The sequence below is a fragment of the Ovis aries genome, chromosome 2 (genome assembly GCF_016772045.2).
Source record: "Ovis aries strain OAR_USU_Benz2616 breed Rambouillet chromosome 2, ARS-UI_Ramb_v3.0, whole genome shotgun sequence".
Classification (NCBI taxonomy): Eukaryota; Metazoa; Chordata; class Mammalia; order Artiodactyla; family Bovidae; genus Ovis; species Ovis aries.
Window position 1 is genome coordinate 150,564,126 of NC_056055.1, and position 21,955 is coordinate 150,586,080.

Sequence of the window (21,955 nt, forward strand, 5' to 3'; positions counted from 1 at the left end):
AAAACAATCACCAAACCTAGCCAACTTACTTTTATAACCTTTGACCAAAAAATTCCACTGTATGAGACAGTTAAGAATGAAGCAACAGCTCCAGTTCTCTGTAACAGGCTTAGTGACAGTAAAGGCAGGCAGCCTTTGGAACTTGTTTCCATATCCTCACTCCCTAGGGAAACTATGTCCCTTGGGGAAGCTGGCATCACCTTTCTTTCCCTTGCTTAGTCCTTATTCTGTTTCACATACCAAAACACCTTTCCTATCAACCGGCAGTTTCTCTGTGTTTACATGGATCTTGACATGCAAACACTTTCAAGAGATTTCAGTCTACGGTCCTTCCCACCTTACTTCAGTCCACCACCGAGTGTTGCCTACAGCCTGTTTGTAGCAACCTGCCTTCTAATCCCTAGTTAAACAGCACTGCGCATAGTCTATAATGTGAGTCTTTTATTCTTTTCAATGATACTTGAAAAATCTTGCCATTCCCTCTTTAAAAAAGATTTACTTATTTGGCTGCACCAAATCTTAAGTTGCAGCATGAGGGATCTTTTTGGCATGAGAACTCTTCGTTGTAGTTTGAGAGATCTAGTTTCCTGACCAGGAATGGAACCCAGCCCCTCTGCACTGGAAGTGAAGAGTCTTAGCCACTAGACCACCAGGGGAAGTCCACCATCCCCACCTAACTGAAGTTCAGCTTTCGGGGTAAAAGGGTAGGCAAAGAAGAATCTACCAGACTCCTAGCTTGTTAGCAGATACTATAATGTAAGGCACTTTCCTATCTCCTTCCAAAACATGCTTTTAGTTTATAAAATATGCAACATGGGAGAAATGAGCAAACCCATTAGGCTAAGCAGTCACTGCTCAAGCCCAGAGGTAAAACCCTCCCAATTCCACAGGAGGTCCAGCTCAAGTGCATCCATAGAAGCTAATGAATGAGCACAGCAGAAATCAGAAAGCCCTGTTCTATAATCACTGCAGTCTCCTGGAAATGCTCAGCTCACACCCACTGTCACTTCACGTGGCAGGAAACCACATAAAAGAACATCAAGCAGAAAACATAACCCGAAAGGGGTCCTTTTAACACTGTTAGATTAATTTATTAATGTGTTTCCTAATTTTAAAATAGCTGCATTAAACTGAATACAAGTCTGCCATTTTGTTGAAGTCAATATAGCTATGAAGTCCTGGGATAACACAAATGAACCTTTCATCATATCCAGGTTAAAAGGGTCTAAAATGCCGTGGGTGCAACATATTATGCCGTAGATGGTGAAACAGTGGTGAGAGGACACACTGCCTTCTGGAAGAACCATCGTTCAATACATTCAATACACATAAAGCTCTCAGTACTTCCTTCTGGCAGGCACACCAAATCCCTCTTCTGGAATAAGGCCATTTTACTTGCTTTGAAAGTGAATTAAGAGTTGTGTCTCAGAATTCTTCCATTAGGACCGTAGATTTATCAGCCACTTCAGAGTTCCACCGTGAAACACACCCAACGACAACCAGAGCAGCCTGGCCCAGCCCAAAGGAGCAGTACAGAGCCACAGAGAAACCCTCGACGTGGGAAGAGAGGTCCTGGGTCCAGGCCTTGGCAGAGGAGAAATCGTAAGCATCTCATCGGTAACAAACAATGATCAAAACAAGTTCCTCTTCTAAATTCACAGAAGAGCACTGAGTCTAAGAATTTGGGACCTTGAAGCAGGCACAGCAGCTCAGATGTAGGGTCCCCCTCCCCGCCCACTGTGAACTAGCACCCACTGACCAGTCAGCCAGCACCAGTCACCCCTCTCACATTTTCCTCTCAGCTCCAGCTGCCCCATCTTGCTGAGACATGACTGTCTGGCCTGTTTCCATTTCCTTGAGAGAGAACTTGCTTTTCTGCTGCTCATGTTTTAAACCGTGAGCTCCCTTATAACTGAATTTATACAAAACTGGATCTCCCATCTATATGATGAGCCTCAACTATAGAAAATTAGTTTGAAAGCTGGATTAGAAACTCTTTTGAGGGGTGGGTGGAAGGGAGGCTCAAGAGGGAGGGGATATACACGTACATTTGGCTGATTCACATTGTACGGCAGAAACCAACATAACATTGCAAAGCAATTATCCTCCAATTAAAAATTAAAAGTAAATTGTAATGAAAATTCAGGGGAATGGCACAAAAAAAGAAATTCTTTGAGCTGATATTAACAAACTCATTCTAAACAATGATTTCCCTTGATTAAGCTGTAAATCCTGCATTAACTCAGGCTTAAAATAATCTGACAGAAAATAACAAAATTATGTAAAGCATTATCCTTCAATTAAAAAAAAAAAAAAAACAAGGACAGAATTTTTGGTCCTTTCTTCCCTCATATACAAAGAGCCATATAGTCTAAGTATTAGATTTAAAGAATTCTAGAGGGGAAAGGTCACTTAATGACCACTAAACACAGCTTTATGTTTACATATGGGTTTACCCTCATGCTTACAGATGGGTACAGTAAGGCCTGCAAAAGTTAAGTGCCTGACCCATTATCACAAGGGTGGCTTGTGTCTGGATTAGATTCCCACGTGAAGAAAGTGAGCAGTGGGCACCTCAGACCCAGCGAGGTCACCCTTCCAGGGAGAGGCGTGGCCTTACCTGCAACTGAGTTGGGCCGTGGCATTATTAGCGAGCTGGAGCTCTGAGAATAAGGGACCGGACCATCTCCAACTGAGGCTTCGGCTTTGGGCAGCACGCTCTCCGCTGGCCCAGGGGGCTCCTCTTCTGCCACTGGGGAGCAATTATCTGCCCTGCGGTCATGGAGCACTCCCTTCTGTACCCCTAACCTTAGGCTTCCGTCCTTATTCCATTCCAAACTGGAGCCACTCCGGTCATCATTTTCCGATGAACTTGTAATTGTGGCTGAAATGAGAGACCAAAATACTTTGAAGGAAGCCAGGAATAGCTGGGGCTCTTGAGAGCTCACACAGACACACAGACACACACACACACCATCCCCATGATCAATGGTTTTCTCGTCTGTGCAGATTGTTATCAAACTATGTTTCATACAGTGTATTTTGGTAAGTTAGAAGAATGTTGCTTATCAGGGGAAATAAACTGCTAAATCATTCTACAGCGGAGGGAAAAGAAAACTCTGATAAGAAGATAATGAAAAAACTGTCTAAAAGTATCTGAGAGCTAACAGTAAATCTATGTAGTTTGGAAACGATATATCCTGCCTTTTAACAAAGATGAATTGCTTACAAAAGAATTCAAATCTCATTAAATTCCTTTGAACCTTTAAGTATTTTTCCCAAATTAATAACATTTGTGCTCAGAGAGAAGGGGCAGGGCAGTACAGTGGTTAATGCAGGAAAGATGTAGGAGGAAAATCTATAAAACAAAATCCAATGATAAAGTCAGACAGAAATTCAATCCTTAGACTTAAAACATTATAACATCTGTTTAAGACATCCAGAGAGGCTGACTTGACTTTAATCCTTTAGGAGCCTAGGATGGAAACCTTGAGGAAACCAGGGACAGGAATACATAAGCATGGGAAGGAATACTTGATGGCAGAATTAATATTTAACCTCTTCCAAGAAAACCAGGATGGAAAAGCATCTTGGCAAAAAAGGAGAAACAGGGCAACATTCACTCTATGAATCTACAAAGAGCCACTTCTGACTTAAAGATACTGAGCCATATGCAATCCACTCGCAAACACAGGTCCCGCCACGGGTCCAACACTGGCTTGTGTCCTTGAGAACAGAGGCCAGGTCCCCTGATCTCTACTGGGGTCCCAGCGGCCCAGGCCCTTAACTGCAAGACTTCAATGGGAGCACACTGGGTGACAGTGTATTCAGGACCCAGACCCCTAGATTAAGCTGCTTCATCAACATACAGGCTTTATCAGCAGGCTGGTGAATTAGCTCCAACAGAGTCTGTTATCTGGGATCAAAGGGTCTGAAGCAGTTTCATTTTTACAATGCTCTTTATGGTTTAGAAGTAAAGACAAAACAATTTCCTCCTGTGATCTGACTGCAGGGTATCCTATCACAATTTTAAAACTGCCTTTGCTCCTGGACTTATCATCCACTGCTCGCTCCTTCTTTAAAAATCCCTCCTATGTGCTGAAGCCTCCTTAGAGGATTCACCATTAGCTGATCCCTTCCTTTTCTGAACAGAACAGGGCCTGGCACATACTCAGTTCAGTTCAGTTGCTCAGTAGTGTCCGACTCTTTGCGACCCCATGAATCGCAGCACACCAGGCCTCCCTGTCCATCACCAACTCCTGGAGGTCACTCAGACGTCCATCGAATCAGTGATGCCATCCAGCCATCTCATCCTCTGTCGTCCCCTTCTCCTCCTGCCCCCAATCCCTCCCAGCATCAGAGTCTTTTCCAATGAGTCAACTCTTCACATGAGGTGGCCAAAGGACTGGAGTTTCAGCTTTAGCATCATTCCTTCCAAAGAAATCCCAGGGCTGATCTCCTTCAGAATGGACTGGTTGGATCTCCTTGCAGTCCAACATACTCAGTGCTCAGTAAATGTTTGCTTATTCAATGGATGAGCTCAAATTACAGAGACAGGACATTTACTCTCACTGTTGCTGGTTCAGGATTGTGGGCATTTAGTCTCTAACCAAAGTGTAAGCTGATTTGGGATGAGCCCGTCACACCTTTAGGGGACTCCTAGCATTTCCAAGTATTCTAGCAGGATTACTACTAGTTTCTCCATCTGTTTGGAATCGATCAGTCTTCACTGTGCGTGTTTTTTAAATGGGCCGTTCATATGAACATCCGTTTATTAAGTGTGACTCTTTCCATCCTAAAAAAGCAGGTGGTGCTAGTAATAAAAGTAGCTAGTGTCTACTGAAGCTTACTGTATACCAAGGATTGTGCTAAGGGTTTCATAAGATTACCTTAATTTATTAATGAGATTATTGCCTCAATCATCATTAGTTACTAATGATAATCTCTTAATCAGCTATGATTGTGTTACAAACTTTCATTTAGAAGTCCAATGCTCAGGACTCAAAATGCTTTTCCTGCAGGCATGTTGTAATTAGCTGGGTTCCACGACAACCCCAACATCTAAGTTACAGTTCCAGGGTAGGGGTGACTGATCTGGTTTTGAGGTTGTGGTTGTCCTATTTGAGGGACCATATTCTTAAGATGAAGAAACAAGGTCCAAGTGATGTTCTTCTTCATTTGCTCTCCCTGAGTGCCATGCACTTCTGAATCAAACCTCTATCCCAGACCTTAAGCAGTGGGAACAGGGACTCCTTACTTCACGTTACAAATGACAGCAGTGGAAGCAAGACTTCAGGGGCCCCAGTGGCAGCCAGGCAGAGACAGTCTGGCCAGGGCTCGTGGAATGCAGGGACAGGCTGAAGACCCAGTCCTGCCAGCTCAGCCACAAGTGCCCAGGCCCTGACAAGTGGCATCATTCAGGTCAGGGAGAGGGAGGGAAGGGCGGGGGATGGGCGGTGGGTGAGGAGGAGGAAGGCTCCCTGCAGCTGGGAAGAGAGGTCCTAGATGGGGCCGCAATTTCAAAAAGGAGAATATTATATAACTTTATGTTTGTAAGCAGGAGACTCTCCCACTGCCCTTATGAAGTTCACCTAAGAGATGCATTCCAGCATCCACCTTCACCCCTGGTGAAAGGCAGGCAGGTGAGACACTCTGAAGCCAGGCCCCTCCCGCAAAGACGCTCCACTAAGACTGCCCCACTTCACAGCCTTCCCTGGGATCCCAGGTCAGGCTGCCAGCTGAAAGCCCAGGCAGTGAACTTTCATCTCGGTTCAGATATGATGAAGAAGATCCAGGGCGGGCAGACAAAGGCCCCAGTTTCCCCACCCAACCTAAGAAGCACAACAAATAGGACAACTCCACAGCCTCCAAGAAAGGGAAAGTAGTTCTTAAATGACCTGCTACTCAAAAATACCTATTCTTCCAGGCTAACAGGAATATACTCCTGATTAAATTAACACAGTCACTCTCAAGCTGACCACACAGGGCACCACCCTAAATATGATTAACATAAAAGACTGAAAAATAAGGGCTATTTGACATTTTTCCAGAGCCTGGATAATCTTGAAAAGCCCCTTAACAACTGAAAAATTCTATCATCTTGTTCCTTCAACTAGTACAGATGCCAAGAAAATGGAAGTGTTAAGTCACTCAGTTGAGTCCAACTCCTTCCAACCCCATGGTCGGCAGGCTCCTCCGTCCATGGGACTTCCCAGGCAAGAACACTGGAGTGGGCTGCCATTTCCTTCTCCAGGGGATCTTCCTGGTGCAGGCTCCTGTGTCCGTGGGGTCACAAAGAGTCGGACACGACTGAATGACTTCACTTTCACTTTTCACTCATGCACTCGGTTGTACCACCTCCAAAGCACTTTCAAATCATGTTAAGACACATACATGATCACCACAACATGTGAGAAGATGTGGAAAGGCTGAGAACCATCAACACTACTTTACAGATATGGAGACACACTGGGGACACAAATTCACGCATACACAAGTTAGCGGTATTTCCATTACCTTCTGACTGCACATGCTGTGTGTATTAAAACTCCCTTTGCCTTGCACAGTTCTCATCATGTAAAAGGAGTTCTGTAAAAGTTATCAGTGGCTATACTGTAATTAGCCTCCAATTAAAATAAATTAATTTTAAAAAAGAAGTATTTGTGGCTAAAAAGTATTTTGCAGTTCATGAAACCTGCCTTGTTAAAAATAGCCCCCAGGCAGCGGCTAGTGGAAAAAGGCCAGTCATGAGGGAGCCAGGAGGGAGAGTCAGGGAGGCTGGGAGGCTGCCTGGAAGGTGGGGGAAGCAGAGACGGGGACCTACTCAGTCATTAAACACTGTGCTCTACATGGCACTGCAATAAAGCAATTCTCTCCTCCTTCCCAACCTTCCCCTCATCCCCTCTGCCTATTGAAGGTTCTATGTTAATGTTCACTTAAAATAGAATTTAAAAAAATAAACAGTAAAGTTCAGGGTCCAAAAAGCAGTCTGGTGGGATCTAAATCAAGTTGTAGGTTTAAAAGAACACCAGGAAATAATCTGACTATGGCATCAGTCCAGAATTGTTTAGGAACTAAGGGCCACTGGTATCAAACGTATATACAGGCAGAGTTGAATTCTCTCTGAGCTCTGGAAAAGACAAGAGGTGAAACATGCAAGGGGCATGGGTTCAAACTCTGGCTTCTCAACTTTTTAAGGACCCACAAGAGGCTCTCTCTGGGTCCACTTCTAGGAATGGGCACATTTTTGTCTTTACCTTCCAGACATAATCTTTTATGTTTGTATTTCTCTCATTACACTGGCTGCAAGTCCTGAGTAAAACTTTCTGCACACTTTAAAGCAAAATTAATAAAATCTTATCAACCTGACTCCTGACCTCATCTTTTCTCTCACTTTTTCCCCAACTCATGTTGCAGTTGTTGTTTAATCGCTAAACTGTGTCCCATTCTTTGGAACCCCATGGACTGCAGCCCGCCAGGCTCCTCTGTCTATGGGATTTTCCAGGCAAGAATACTGGAGCGGGTTGCCATCTCCTCCTCCTCCAAGGGATCTTCCAGACACAGGGATTGAAACCTGCATCTCTTGCCTTGGCAGGATAATTGTTTACTGCTGAGTCACCAGGGAAGCCCTCCTCCACCCATACCTTCTTCGAAAAAGAAAAATCTTGATTTAGTAAATGCCTGTGAGCATTTCAAATCCACTAGGGAGGAATGGAATATAAATAAATAAACATCCCTAGGAAATAAGAACAACAATAGTGGGTAACGTGAATATTATAATAGTGCTTACGGTACACAGGCCCTATTCTAAACCTCAGTCATATCTCACTCAGTACTTCTAACAGTCCCATGGGCAAGAAAGCCCTGGAACACCTGAACCCTCGCTGGGCTCCAGAATGATGCTCTGCACTGTTCCAATCACAGGATTAAAAAAACTTGTGCACACATCCCACATACACATATTTATAAATTACGTTCATGGACTATACTAATTTATTATAATATGAAACATATACAAAACCTTACATTTTGAAAAGATTTTTAAACACCCCCAAATTGAAAAAAAATGTTTAAGCATCTCATAGATTGTCCTGCATTCTCCATTTTCAAAGCCAGGAGTCTAGGAAGAGAGCCCTTTGTCTCTCCATAGGTGGTGGAGAAAAATCAGATACAAGGGCATACATCAGGTGCCTCCTATATCATGAGAATGCTGTCCTCCCCCATTCAACTGAAGAAAAATAAATTACCACTAACAAAACCCAGACAAACATCTTTCTACTTCTATATCCAGTTTAATGGTTGAGAGGAAGAGTTTAACAGTTAAAATAAGGGACCAGTGAATTAAAGATCAAAAAAAAAGGAAGTGATTGGTTGCTTATGAAAGTCAGAGAAGAGAATAAGTGAATAAAATCCAACTAGTGCAGACACCGCCTTCTTAGACCCGACCGGATGAAGATCATTAGCAACTCTGGGAGAGGAACACCGTCTAACTGAGATCAAGACCAGGGAAAGACCAAGGTGACAGGTCCAAGAAGCCACGTGCCCACTCCCTGGTGCTGCGGACCCAACAGCAGCTTGCCCTCCTCTGCTGTGCACTCACACCTCGCACGCTCAGGCTGCCAGGCCACACACTGGATCTCCCCAGGAGACACCGGGGAAGACTGCAAGGATGAACCCAGCCTGCAGGGAAAACCTCCCAGAAATGCCAGGCAGTGCTTCCCCCTCCGCCCCGCCCACACACTAACAAACCACAGGAGCAAAGTCTGAGGCTCGTCTGCCTGGGTGACATTTTCAACCCCCACAGCCTGGCAGGCACAGCTTCCAGTGAAGGCACTCAGGCTGATGCGTGCTCCCCTGGCAGGATGCAGGGAGGGGGCCCTGAGTTACCTTTAGCTCCACGGGGCTTTCTGGCTTCTCCTCCCGCCACTCTGCCTGGACAGCAGCATGAGGCTCCTCTGGACAGCCCTGTGGAACCGCCAAGGGTCCTGTGACAGGCAGGTCCCTGCTCCAAATCCCCGGCTCAGTGCCCACCACGTTGCACAAGGCGCTCTGCTGTGCCAGGCGGCTAGGCCAGGACTCGAGTCACAGCCATGTGGTCCCAGCAGTGCTCAGCCAGCCTCTGAGGCAGAGACACCTGAAGGGGCAGCTGGGGCAGGGCACAGGGGAGGGCGGGCAGGCCACACCGGCCAGCCTCAGCCTCGCCCACTGGCTCCAGACTCTGTCTGAAAGGGCGGGTAGCAGCCTCCAAAAAGAAGCCTGCAGACCGAACAACATGGAGTTTTTCGGCAATAGCACACATCACTGTGTACTAGTACAGCTACACAGACCCTCAGCACCGAAGGCCTAGACAACGGGACTTCTGATTTAGTCCACTGACTCCACAGAGTTCTAGACTCTTCCAGGAAAGAGCATAAGGCACTCACTATTAGTGGTTGGTATTATCCACGGGAAACACCTTCCCTTGCAGGGCACTGCCATGTCTTACACCCTTTCCAGCAGTTGACAACTTGCCCAAGTCTTCAACGGTAGGAGACCATTCTCTCCTTCCACAGCCAGACAAGTTTTAAAGCAGATACTGTAACTATCTCTATCGTCCCAGCACTCAACAAATGTGCTCCTGGTATGCAGTTGGTGCCCATAAATGCTTCAGACAAAACAGCCTGGAAACTCCAACCATGGTCTGAATACAAGTACAGTGGGCGCTTTGTTGATTCACATCACCACCAAGGACTTCTTTCCCATTAAGTGCCTTACTGAATAATATATGTAAAGGCAAATTCTCCTCCTTCACCCAAGAGATTAAAGAGCTTCTATAATTAAGGATGATTTTTTAAATTGCAGGCAGTGTAACAAAATGAATATTAACACAGATCTGAAACACTCTAAATAGTTATTACCAAATCAATTTCAAAGCATTTCAATTTAGTAGCAAGCAGGGCAATACAGGTGTCAACAAAGCAGTATTAGCATAAAATCAAAAGGGCAGGATTTACAAGTTAAAAATGAAAATAAAGTACAATTAATTCCTCTTTGTGTGCCTCCTTCTGCATCCGATCACCTCCCCTGGGGCCCAAAGTTCAGGAAATGAAAGGTCTAACGCTTCCTCTGGCACTACTTTCATTTTACAAGCCTAGGAGAGCAGAGAAGAGAGATGCAGGAAGATAAAAGTCAGCCCACAGTCACTTTTCTTTATGTCCTAAGCAACTGGGCAGAAAAACAAATATTATCAAACTCTAGCAAGGATCAGCAGGATCGTAATCAAGTGTCGGTATTTCACCACAAGCCACTTGTGTAGGAGCAATATTTCTGTGAAGATATTCCCCTGCCTAAATGTATACCTGCCTCCCCACTTCAAAGTGAGCAGGCAGGGGGACAAATGTAAGCTTCCTCCCTCACCCTCTAAAGAAAGGGAAAGGCAGAGTCTGAGTTCTTGCTTCACCCTTTTCAAATTCTGAGCACTTAATCATCCTGAAAGCTATCTGGCCTGGTGGAATGTGGCGGCTCAGTTGTCGGGGAGCAGGGCAGGAGGAGGTGGGGAGATGGTGGGGTGAGAGGTAAGATACGAGGTCAGGCCATCTTCCACGTAGGATGCCCTCCTCTCCCCTACCTTCACAGGGCTGTTCTAACACCGGCTCTCAACAAATCCAACATGCCACCAAAGTCATCTGGAGATTATAAGTGTCAGCAGGTAGAAGCAGATGGCAGAGAAAGCAAATGGAAGGAATGGTTAGCTTCTAAAGGCCTCTCTCTCTGCCAGAATGCTTTAAATTGCTACCTGGAAATCCTTCTCCTGAGCACCTCTATCATTAATCGATAGGAAGGATTTATTAACATTTTAAATCTTGTTAGGAAAACTGAGTTTTGTGTCTTTCTCTTCATCCAATATCCATCCTCTTTCTTTTGAAATAGCCCATTTCTATGAAATAAATACAAACATAAAATACTGATCATATGAACATACATAAAAATCAAAGAATATCTTTAAAGCAAATAGTGCTTTAAGTCATTATTTTCAGTGACTTTTTAAAATCAGATGGGTTTTTACACAGATTCGAATGAATACACATACAGGCATATTATGCTTTACTGGATTTTGCAGAAACTGGTGTTTTTCAAATTGAAGCTGTGTGGTAACCCTGCATTGAGTAAATCCAAGCATGCCATTTTTCCAACAGCATGTGCTCACTTCGTATCTCTGGATCACATTTCGGTAACTCAAAATATTTCAAACCCTCTACCAGCAAAAAAGATAATAACTCGCTGAAGGCAAAGGTAATGGTCAGCATTTTTTAAGAATAAGGTATCTTTTAATAAAGGTATGTACCTTTTCTTAAGTAAAATGCTGTAGTACGGCGTAAACAACTTTTACACTCATTACGAAACCAAAAAGAGTTCTGTGACTTGTCTTATTGCAACACTCACTCTACCATGGCAGATTGGAATCAAGCCTGCAATATTCCCAAGGTCAGCCCGTACCTCACTTTTTTCTAAGCTGGGGTTCATAGTCTATGACTTTCTATTTGTAACAGTGGGAAGCCAGTTATATTCAAGAGAGTGTCCCTAAGAAAAAAATGTTCTTACAGTCATGGAGGAAATACCTGTAAAAGCAACTTCTTTATAAAGTCTTCCTTTTCAAAGCAAGTAATTGAAAAGCTACTTCAAGTGAATGAGTACAGCTCGTGACACATTTAGAGGTTCTCACATTGCAGATTTGAAAATCAGACACTAACTTCTAGGTAATGTCAATAATTTTAATATGTTAAGAATAAGGAATTTTACCTTAGGGACAATAAAAAGATATTGTAGGGAATTCAGTTAATCTCATCTAGCTTAGACAGTATTTCTACATGACAGAATTATTAAGCTCCTGAAGCAGTTTATGTTGGGGGAACCTGGAGGTCCTGAAATAGGATAAAGTGAAACTGCACAACACAATGAAGGTGGAATGGGAGGTGCGGAGGGTTCTGCTAAGCCTTGGCCTCCAGTTTGCTGCTGTTCAGTTGCTAAGTCATGTCCGACTCTTTTGCAAACATGGACGACAGCCCGCCAGGCTCCTCTGTCCATGAGATTTCCCAGGCAAGAATACTGGAGAGGGTTGCCATTCCCTTCTCCCGGGGATCTAAGAGACCGGAGATGTTGTTGCTGTTAAGCCACTAAGTTGTCTGACTCTTTGCGACCCCATGGACTGCAACATGCCAGGCTTCCCTGTTCTTCACCAACAATCTCCTGGAGTTGACTCAAACTCATGTCCATTGAGTTGGTGATGCCATCCAACCATCTCATCCTCTGTCGTCCCCTTCTCCTCCTGCCCTCAATCTTTCCCAGCATCAGGGCCTTTTCCAAGAGATGGGAAGGGGTCCAATAAATTCCTCTACTGGTCATTAGCTTGCCCTTTCTCCTACTAAGCAGTTCCAAAAAGAAATTCTCTTCATCTGCAATGTATCAAAACCAGTAGAAACAGAACCCAGGCCGGGCACCCTGTGGCGGCCTGAGAAGGCTGTCTGGGCATGTGGGAACACAAGTTTCCCTTCACAGCATCTGTTGGTCAAAAATATTTACACTGAATAGTATCAGCATGACTGAAGCTGGCTTAAGTAAGGGGGAGGTTTGGGAATTTTTAAGGATGGCTTAGCACTGTTAGAAGCTTCCTCTAAAAAAACTGTGCTAATACTATACAGGGAACTCAGGTCTGAGCCCTGGATGGGGGCCTGCAACCTCCGCAAAGCTTGGAATGCCATGATAGCTGCGCACGCGCCGCCAGCCCACCCCCAAGCCTCTGCGGTTCTAGCCTGAGCTCCACAGGCTGAGTCTTAAACGACCTCAAATGGAAGATTCAGTGGAAAGCCCCTTCCACCCTTCTCCGGGCCCTGTGTAACTTGGAACATGAATCTTAACCAGCCTGTTTGACAAGCAGCTGCGGGGCCTCCCAAAGCAGGAAGCCAAGATATCTCGCCTTTGTCTCTGCCCATTGGGATTGCTGTGTTCTTGAATATCTCACTCTGTTGAACAGTTAAGGTGCCCAAAAGGTTGTCATTCCCAGGCTACACCTTATAAAGACAGACAAGTTCTTCACGCTCCACCCCCAGCAATCACCAAACCACAACTGAGTCACAGATGCCTGCTCCCAGAGAGGCGACAAAACCTGCACACCCTGTTATCAATTCAGGAGGAAGCTCTTTCCTCCTCTGGCCCAGCCACGCCCACCTTTTCAAAGAGCTGTGGCTAGGTCTGCTGGAGAGGAAAAGTTTTTTCCCCTTCTCCCTGTCACACCTCCAATGTGTCCCTGGCAACAGGCTCTAATTCTGCAGGTCAGAAGGACAGAGGACAGAGGCACCTTGTCGCCAGCACAGCGTCTCTCCCTCTCAGCCACCTACAGCCCCGGCTCCCTAAAGGAGCTCAGGGAACCAGACAGGAAGCACAAACTCCCGGGGCTGAAAGAAGGACTTTGGCACCACCTCCCACTTCCTCCTCCTTTCATCTCAATTGTCACCATTTTTCATGTTCAGCTGAGTTAAGAGAACATGTTGACTTGAGTCAAGGAATTAAAGACATTCTCAATGATACGAAACGAGTTGCTTAACGACAAGACACAGCTTACAGTACAGATGGCATGAAAAGGCTTGATGACGCCGACTGGGAATGGGGATCCCGCACAGCTTCTTTAGAAACCAACGAACCATTCCCTCCTTCAGTGAAACCTGAGAGTAGTCATAATTCTCTTTCCTTAATTTCTCATTCCCAACACCATGCGAGGAGCCCAGGAGATAGTGGGAATAAGACAGATGAGACCCCCTAACCATGTAGAAAGTGAAAGTCACTCAGTTGTATCCAACTCTTTGTGACCCCATGGATTTTATGGTCCATGGAACTCTCTAGGCCAAAATACTGGAGATAACAGCAAATAACGAAACAAGAATAAGTAAACTGAAAATATTGAGGTATATGGACAGCACATTATAAAGGCACTAACCATTCTGGGTTCAGCAGGGACTATATTAAATCAAGTACTAATTGAGAGCCTTCATATTCCTGCAATTCAATCATTCAATGATAATACAAAAAAACAAACCAGCAACTTTTCCTCTTTAGGACACCTTTAAAACTGCAGCAATATCTCTTAATGAGAAAGAGAAAGAGGCAGGGAATAAACGTCGGTCGTTTTGTGTCATTGAAAAGTCTTCTGTCAAAACAAGAAACTGGCTTGGTCATAACCAGAGGCTGCGATGTCAATGCCACAATACAGAATGAAGAGAAAAAAGCTATTAAAAAAATTAAAAAATAAAAAACTAGGACTTCTCTGGCGGTGCACTGGATAAGAATCTGCCTGCCAATGCAGAGAAAACAGGTTCAATCTCTGGTCTGGGAAGATTCCACACGCTGTGAAGCAACTAAACCCACGCAGCACAACTCCTGAACCGGTGCCTCAGAGCCTGCGAGTCGCAGCTGCCTGTGCTGCAACTGTGCGAGCCTGTGCGCCCAGAGCAACAAGAGAGACCACTGCAGTGAGAAGCCTGCACACCACAGTGAAGAGCAGCCCCAACTGTCGCACCGAGAGAAGGCCTATGTGAAGCAAGAAGACCCAGCGCAGTCAAACAGAAATAACTTTTTAAAAGACCTGTGGACTGAAGCGACTTAGCAGCAGCAGCAGCACTGGCCAATTTCCTGAAAGAAGACAAACTCTGAGGAGGAAAGGGTACTGCAGAGGAGCTAAGGACACTGTAAAGAAAGCCATCTGGCTATCACAGAGTCAATAGCAGAGATCCATCAGTGGGGGACACTTCAGAGACAGACGGGACCTGAAAACAGCAGTAACCCTGGGAAAAATTCGTTAGACAAAATAGCAGGTGGGGAAGCAAAGCTAGAAGAGAAAAGGAAATTGGAAGAACAAGCTCACTGGAAGGGCTTGAAGTGGAGTGAAGAGAATTCACACCTGCTACAAAAACCAGTCACATGAAACTTCCAGAACGAGCTAGTCTGCAGAGACAGAAAGTAGATGACCCAGTGAGTAGGTCTGGTGTATGCAGGGAAATGAGGTGTGACTTCTAAGAGTACAGAGTTCCTTTCTGAAGTGGTAAAAATATTCCAAAATCAGACTGTGGTGATGGCTGCACAATTCTGAATAAACACAAGCCACTCAAAGGTTTAAACGGATGAATACTGCGGCATGGAAATTATATCTCAATGAGACAATTAAAAATGAAACAAAAACCCATTGAAAATCCTGATCCAAGAGAAAACTGAGGCAACAGGCTTGCCTTCCTCTTGCTGCGAGGCCCCTCACAAGAGCTGTTAAGGGGGCGACACCAAGAACTTCATAACCCAGTCCAGGTATCTCACGTATCTTCTGAGGCAATCTCCAAAATACAAACTGGATGAACCTGCAGTTTGGTTTTTCAAATTACACATGAAAGAAATTGCAGGTGACTGAAGAAAACAAAGAGCTCAAATGTCACTGCATTTGGTTACATATTAACGTGGAAGGAAGTGGGGTTCCTTCCAATAATAAAACATAAAATATCCCTCAAAAACATGTGCATCACTCAGCAGCAGGGAAAGGGCTGAGCTGCCGGAGGGCACCAGCGTCAGACAGCAGCATGGCCCGAGAGCAGGGGAAGCCCGAACAGCCCACCCCCAAGGCACCAGGCTGTAGACCAGGACACACAGCCTCCCGGCCCACCTGCAGAAATGCAAAAGCATTCCTTCTGGGATGGGGGGTAAAAACAGGGGCTCTTAAATTCCCCGGTTGATTCTATTGTGCATCTGGGACTAAGAAACTACTGAACTCATCAGAAGCCTTACTTACGATTTCCTTACAAGAAGTATGCAAAGAACTCAGTTAAACATTCACGCCACCTAGCCAACCAGCCTAAGAGTCACGACTGTACTCTGCGACTCCAGACAAGCAGCTCAGCACATCCACATGTACTTCGCAGACATGGGTGTGGATATCGGTGTTTGGGGGGCTGGGTACTTAGAAACTCCAGGCCTCCAGACAGTGGTCAGATGCCATTAGAAGAAACAAAAGAACAAATACATGAGCATAAGTGGGAAGATCAGTGACCTTGAGATCCGGCTGGGAAGACTTCTCAATATGCAGGGACTCCATTGTCCTGTGGTATGTCCTATGCAGACCCAATACCCATCAAGTGGATTAGTGACAAGGGAAGATATTTTTAATGTCATAGGCCAGATCTGATGTGGAAAATTTTTTACCACATGAGTCCAGGGTTATCAAATAAACACGAGGGAACATAAAAGCCAATGTTTCATCCGCTCAGCTGGCCGTGGAAGTGCTATCTGCAAAGGACAGGGCAGTCCGGGCAGGCTGACCTTCACAGACCGCACACGCTAAAACCCTCTTAAGAAGAGCCTGGTGAATGCTCTGGCTGAAATGCATGGAGCCGTCACATGACCGAGCAGAGAGCGTCTTACCTATAATTCCACTGTCCTTGCTTTCCAGGGTGGAACTAGGGCTGCTAACGGTCTCACAGGGACTTTTGTTGGCTGCCGTCTTGCTGACACAGCTGTTCAAGGTTGAGCAGGGGCTGTCGGTGCTGGGAGAGGCGGTGCTGCTTGTAAGAGTGGAGCAAGGGCTGATGCCTTGGCTCAGGGCTGTGCACTGCAAGATGAGCGGAAGCAGGGGTTAGCGCGTCCACACACCCCTTTGTAGCCTCACGGTTTTAGCATTGAAAACAAACAGGAAAATGGAAAACAGGTTTTCTTTTTTACAATCCAGGGATCTTAGTATATACGGTCTTCCAAATTTAAAAGAGAAATCTCCCTAGTTCTGTTTGCCTCCCTGTGATCTTTTTTCTTAAGAGGGCAGTCTTGGAAATAATTTAGTGGGAACGAACATTTGTAAAGCAGAAACAGCAAACAGGCAGACTTCCTTTCATTTAAACTCTGCAGAAGACAAATGGGTTCTTTGACCTCTGTGTGGAAAATCTGGGAACTCTGGTTTTGTAATGTATCACGAGCACCACAACCTGATTCAATTTTTGGAAGATTTATGGGCTCTGAGATCCAGGGAAGGAGACTGGTGGCCACTGCGATCTCAATCAACGCCTGACACCCTCGCGGAGACCCTCGAAGGGGCAGAGGCTCTGGCCCCTCGTTACTATTCAGAAGTACACTTCTCATCTCGGATGTGGCAGGCTACCGTTCCCTAGGAAGGGGAGTGCTCTTCCGAAGATGAACCTTTTGATCTTATTTTGTTTCCATTCATCTCCTATAAATCTTTTCCTCACCCCACTGACCCTCCAAAGTCTCAACCAAAAAAGGAAAAAAAAAAAAGGCACAGGAAAGTGCGTACCAAAGCAGCTGGATGAAAAGAATGGTGCTATAAAGATAAAAGTAGTATCATTCCTAAGGAATTCTCTCAGCCACTTCAGTTCAGTTACTCTTCTCTGGGTGGTGACCAAAAGGTTAATGTAGACATTTTTGTAAGGTCTGCACCCTCTGCTTCTCCCCACTCCCTACTACAAAGGTTCACAAACAAACTGTTGAAATGAATTTCAATACACAATGGCCCAGACTCATCTGGTCTGAACAACAACTTCCCCACTCGGGGAGGAGGCAAGACAATTATGCCGTCATTCATCCTCCAAGCAGATATGACATGCAGTATCTTCCTCGGGCATTACCATGGTTTCATTTTTTTCTTCAATGGTTATATGTGTGGCACTTGGGATCCCTTCTCCCAGTAAAAATCCCAGCCTTGTCAACAGTTCTTGAGCTGCCGGCGAACAGCTCGGTTCATTATCGGCCTTTGCTTCTGGAACAAAGAAAGAAAACAATGAAGACACCCCTCTTGGGAATTTCAGTATCGCATCTGGAGGACTTGGCATTACAGCTGCTTGTCTGGTGCTTTTGTGTATTTTTATAAAAGGCACAAAGTTTGACAGTGGGCTGCCTGTCCCCTAGCAATACATTCTAATTAAGAGACTGTGACAGGTTAAGAAAATAGTGAAAGGGAAAAACCAAATGCACAGGGTGAAACTGTTGACCCGAATCCAAAGGTACAGTATCATTATCTGATAGCAAGTCCTATTTCCATGTCATGAGAAATGGGTACCTGAGACACCAAAGGCAGAAAAGGCCTACTCTTCATCTTATTCTTGAAGGGCACCGTGTGTCCAATGCCCACAGAAGGCTGAAATAAAGGAAAACCCAAGTGGCATGCTGGCAGAGTCACTTGGACGCTGGGGGGAAACTGAAATGCAAGCTCTCATTAAGCAAGGCAGGGGCACAACCATGTCAATCTGTGCACACTCCTTAGGAGTGCAAGTCAAAACCAGGATTCAAACCCAAGGGTCAGTCATCAGGGATCCATGCTGAAACAAAGATCTTAAGTCCCAGTAAACTGTGTCCCAAGAGACAGGACCCAGGAGTACACCCTGTTGTCCATGAGGAGACGTAGAAAACCTGGATGTGCTTTCAGCACACTCCATAGCCACGCTGGAAGCATGTTCCACCTGACAGTCACAGGGCATGTGTGGAAGCCATGCCTTCCTCTGATCTCCTTAAGGTTGGTCATCGTGCTTTGTGCACTCAAGAGAACTTCATTGTTGGATTTAAGTGTTGAGCTGTAGGTTAATCTTGTATCCAAACTCTAAGGGGACTTAATGATGGTCGACAAGATGATATTCACTTCATTCCAACATCTCTCTTACAGTTTTAAGCCAGCCCAGCTTCCATCAGGGAACAAAATAACATACAAAGCAACTGTGCTTACACAGTTAGAACTTAAGAACAACAAGCAACCTGTAACAGTCATTCATCTTCATGTTTTGTTGCTTTTTGTTAATTGTCTAGGTACCTAGATCCATACATTCATGAACCAACATTTCCTGGATATGGAAATCTGCAGATAATGGGTAATAGGTTACAGAAACATAAAATGAGGAAAAATAAAATCTGAAATATTACCTGTGACACAGTATCATCACCAAAGTTCAATGCTAACTTTGCCTTTTGTAAGAAAATACAAAAGACAATATAAGCAGAGCTGAGAAAGACCATCTTTATTATTCTCACCCACTTTATCAGTTTTGCTAAGTCATGCTTGCAGGATGGTAGCTACAAGGGAAGTTAAATTAGTTGTATTCTCAAGGAAGGAAAAGTACCCCCCGCCCTTGCCTGCTCTCAAAAGCTCCCAATGTTTAGGGTGAGAACAGCTGTTTCCCAGCCTGGATGTTTTTCATTTGCTGTAGCATACTGCAGGGGTAAAATTAACCAAGACTTGATTGTTGTGGGTTGAAAGAGCCCTGATGTTTCTGGATCATTTGCGATAAACTCTTAACATGAAAGAGCAGTGGCCCCAAGCCAATGACAGGGGTAAGGGAGCCACCCCAGGGCGGCCCAACCACACCCTGAAAGCCACCCTACAGAAGATTCCTTCCCACCGCCGATCTCCAACCACATTTTGACTCTTAAGATACTTGGGCGCTGGTGAAAGGAAAGCAGGAACCCAACCAAAGCAGCATAGTCCAGGCACACCCAAGGGCTGGACCACTTCAGAACAGGACCGGTGCCGCCCTCCTTGCCCTTAGGCTCTAGCAGGGCAGCCACTTTATCTTAGGTGGCAGCTGGACTGCAGGGAGAACAGGATGCAGCTGGAAAGGGGAAGAAGTGGGGGAGCGGCCAGAACTCAGCCATTTCCCTACTCCACACCCACCTTTCTGCTCAAAACAATCTCTGCACTGTGACCCAATTGGGACTTGCCCCAGAATGTCTACCTTCTGGTTCAACTTGAAACACTCTGAGGAAAGAGCCAGCAATGACTCCCAGTTGGCAGCTGCTGCCACAAAATCCACTCTGTTGACAAAGAGGACCGCAACTGTCAACTGTGAGACCAGCATCCCATGTAGGGCCTGCAGTGGGGCGGGTTAGGATAGCAGATTCACACCAGGCTGTCAAGGTTTTCAGTTTAAGTGTGTCTGTGTGTGTGCGTGTGTACACACAAATTCAAAGACAACTAGTCATCCAAACTATCCCCTTCAGGCAAGTTGGGGAGCAGTGGCCGTCACAGTTGCCCAGATACGCAAAGGACATCCAAACTCATCATCAACTTGTTCTCGTAACTGTTCAACCTGAACTTTGTTGTTACCAAAGCTCCAAAACTCTACCCGGGTTTGGGATGAATGAACAGACGTTCTGTACTGAAGTTTTGGCATCCATTAAGCCACTGCAATTCCAAAAGCTTTCCAACTGTCTTTTCATCTTACTCTTTCTACTAAAATGTCATCCTAGCGACCTTCTCCTCAGGAGTCCCCTACAGTCTGAGTTTCTTAATCCACATCAAGCTGTCTTCATCTTTCCTTCCCTAATGCACAGGGCCCTCTCTTGCTGAATTTTTCATTCTGGCAGAAGGACTCCTGGGTGAAGTATGACAGTGCCATTTTGGGGAAGATGAGCTGCCTGGGAGCACACACTGATGCCCGTGACTATGGGAGCACACACTGATGCCCGTGACTATGGGAGCACACACTGATGCCCGTGACTATGGGAGCACACACTGATACCCGTGACTATGAAATGGAAATGCATTTCTCCTTTCATAGTCAGTCACCAAATACTGAGATCTGAACAGTCAGAAAGAATTTTCTTTGAGCTAACGATTCCAAAATGACTTCCACACCAAAATCCAAATGAGATACTCTAGAGGGTCTATTTCCATTCATGTGGTTAATACTAAATCACTCATCAATTATGGGGTTACCTTACCCAATACAAATGGGCTGAGGATTGGAGAGAAAGACCTCATCTCTTAGCAATGCTCTGCTATCTCATACATTTATTGGGTTGGCCAAAAAATTTGTTCAGGTTTTTCTGTAACATCTTATGGAAAATCCAAACAAACTTTTTGGTCAACCCAATAAATATCCAACACATTTATGATGGCTGTATCTGAAGCTGAGAGAGTAATCAGCCTCATACTCCCTAGGATCCCATAGGTAAGCTGACAGTGATTGTCCTCCCAATAATGTTCTCAGGCAATCCTTGCTTTCAAACCAATGTGGAATAACCATGTGGAAAAAAGCAAAGGGGATTTCTTCAATCACTCCCTGCCTGGCTCCTTCTAACTATTCACACTTACTGAATCACATTTAGGGCACCAACATCCAGGTACGGTCCACAAAGTGACTGTCTCCCCAGTTACCGCCATCCTAACTTCAAACCTGTGTGTGCCCCTTATAACCATCCCCTCTACCTTCCCCCCACAGGCTCAGAGGAAAGGACTCCACACTAAAGCTATTCTGGACTCCTTCCTGGGTGAGCCTCTCCAAACCTCAATTTCCCCATCTTGGAAGCAGCCATCATCCATTTCTTTTTGATTATGAAGTTCAAAACAAATACGAGAAACACCTAATAAACCAATTATCTTTGAAATAACACACTGTATCAAAGGTGATCATTATTTCTACCAAATTTAACACTAAGAGCCCACTTTCTCACTATTGTTACTTCACTTTCTGTTTTCACGTGCTGTGCTTAGTCGACTACTCACTCGTGTCCAACTCTTTGCAACCCCGTGGACTGCATCCTTTCAGGCTCCTCTGTCTATGGGATTCTCCAGGCAAGAATACTGGAGTGGGTTGCCATGCCCTCCTACAGGGGATCTCCCTCCCTGTAGGGGAGTCCCTACAGGGACTGGACCCAGGTCTCCCGCATTGCTGGTGAGGACTTTACCGGAGAAGCCTCCAGGCAAGCCCGTGGCTCCCTATTCATATTTAATGTGCAAGTGTTTCTCTTACATAAAAGTGCATTTCTAACTACAGTTTTCCTGCCTTAATTTAACTGTTTCTGAACGCACTATCCCTTCAAAACAACAAATTCTCTCCTTCGGCTGAGTATCAAACTGTTCCAACTTGGCCCACATCTACTGCTCACTTCCCATCTAGTAGTTCCCTCTTCTTAAAGCCAGACTCTACTAGACCTGCAGAGGTCCTTCAGG

General features: G+C 45.2%; 1 protein-coding gene across 13 annotated transcripts in view; it reads right to left on the bottom strand.

Moving 5' to 3' along the window:
- The window catches only part of TANC1 (tetratricopeptide repeat, ankyrin repeat and coiled-coil containing 1), a 244,229-nt gene that overhangs the window by 58,189 nt on the left and 164,085 nt on the right, over window positions 1-21,955 (bottom strand). For 5 of the 13 annotated variants that reach the window (XM_042244919.2, XM_042244917.2, XM_042244915.2 and 2 more), the window contains 3 exons: window positions 17,643-17,773; window positions 16,432-16,618; window positions 2,621-2,884 (listed from right to left, as the gene is read on the bottom strand). In XM_042244919.2, the coding sequence (XP_042100853.1) occupies window positions 2,621-2,884; window positions 16,432-16,618; window positions 17,643-17,773 (582 nt within the window). The remainder of the gene's footprint in view (window positions 1-2,620; window positions 2,885-16,431; window positions 16,619-17,642; window positions 17,774-21,955) is intronic. The other 8 variants (XM_042244924.2, XM_060409855.1, XM_042244921.2 and 5 more) reach the window with 4 other exon arrangements.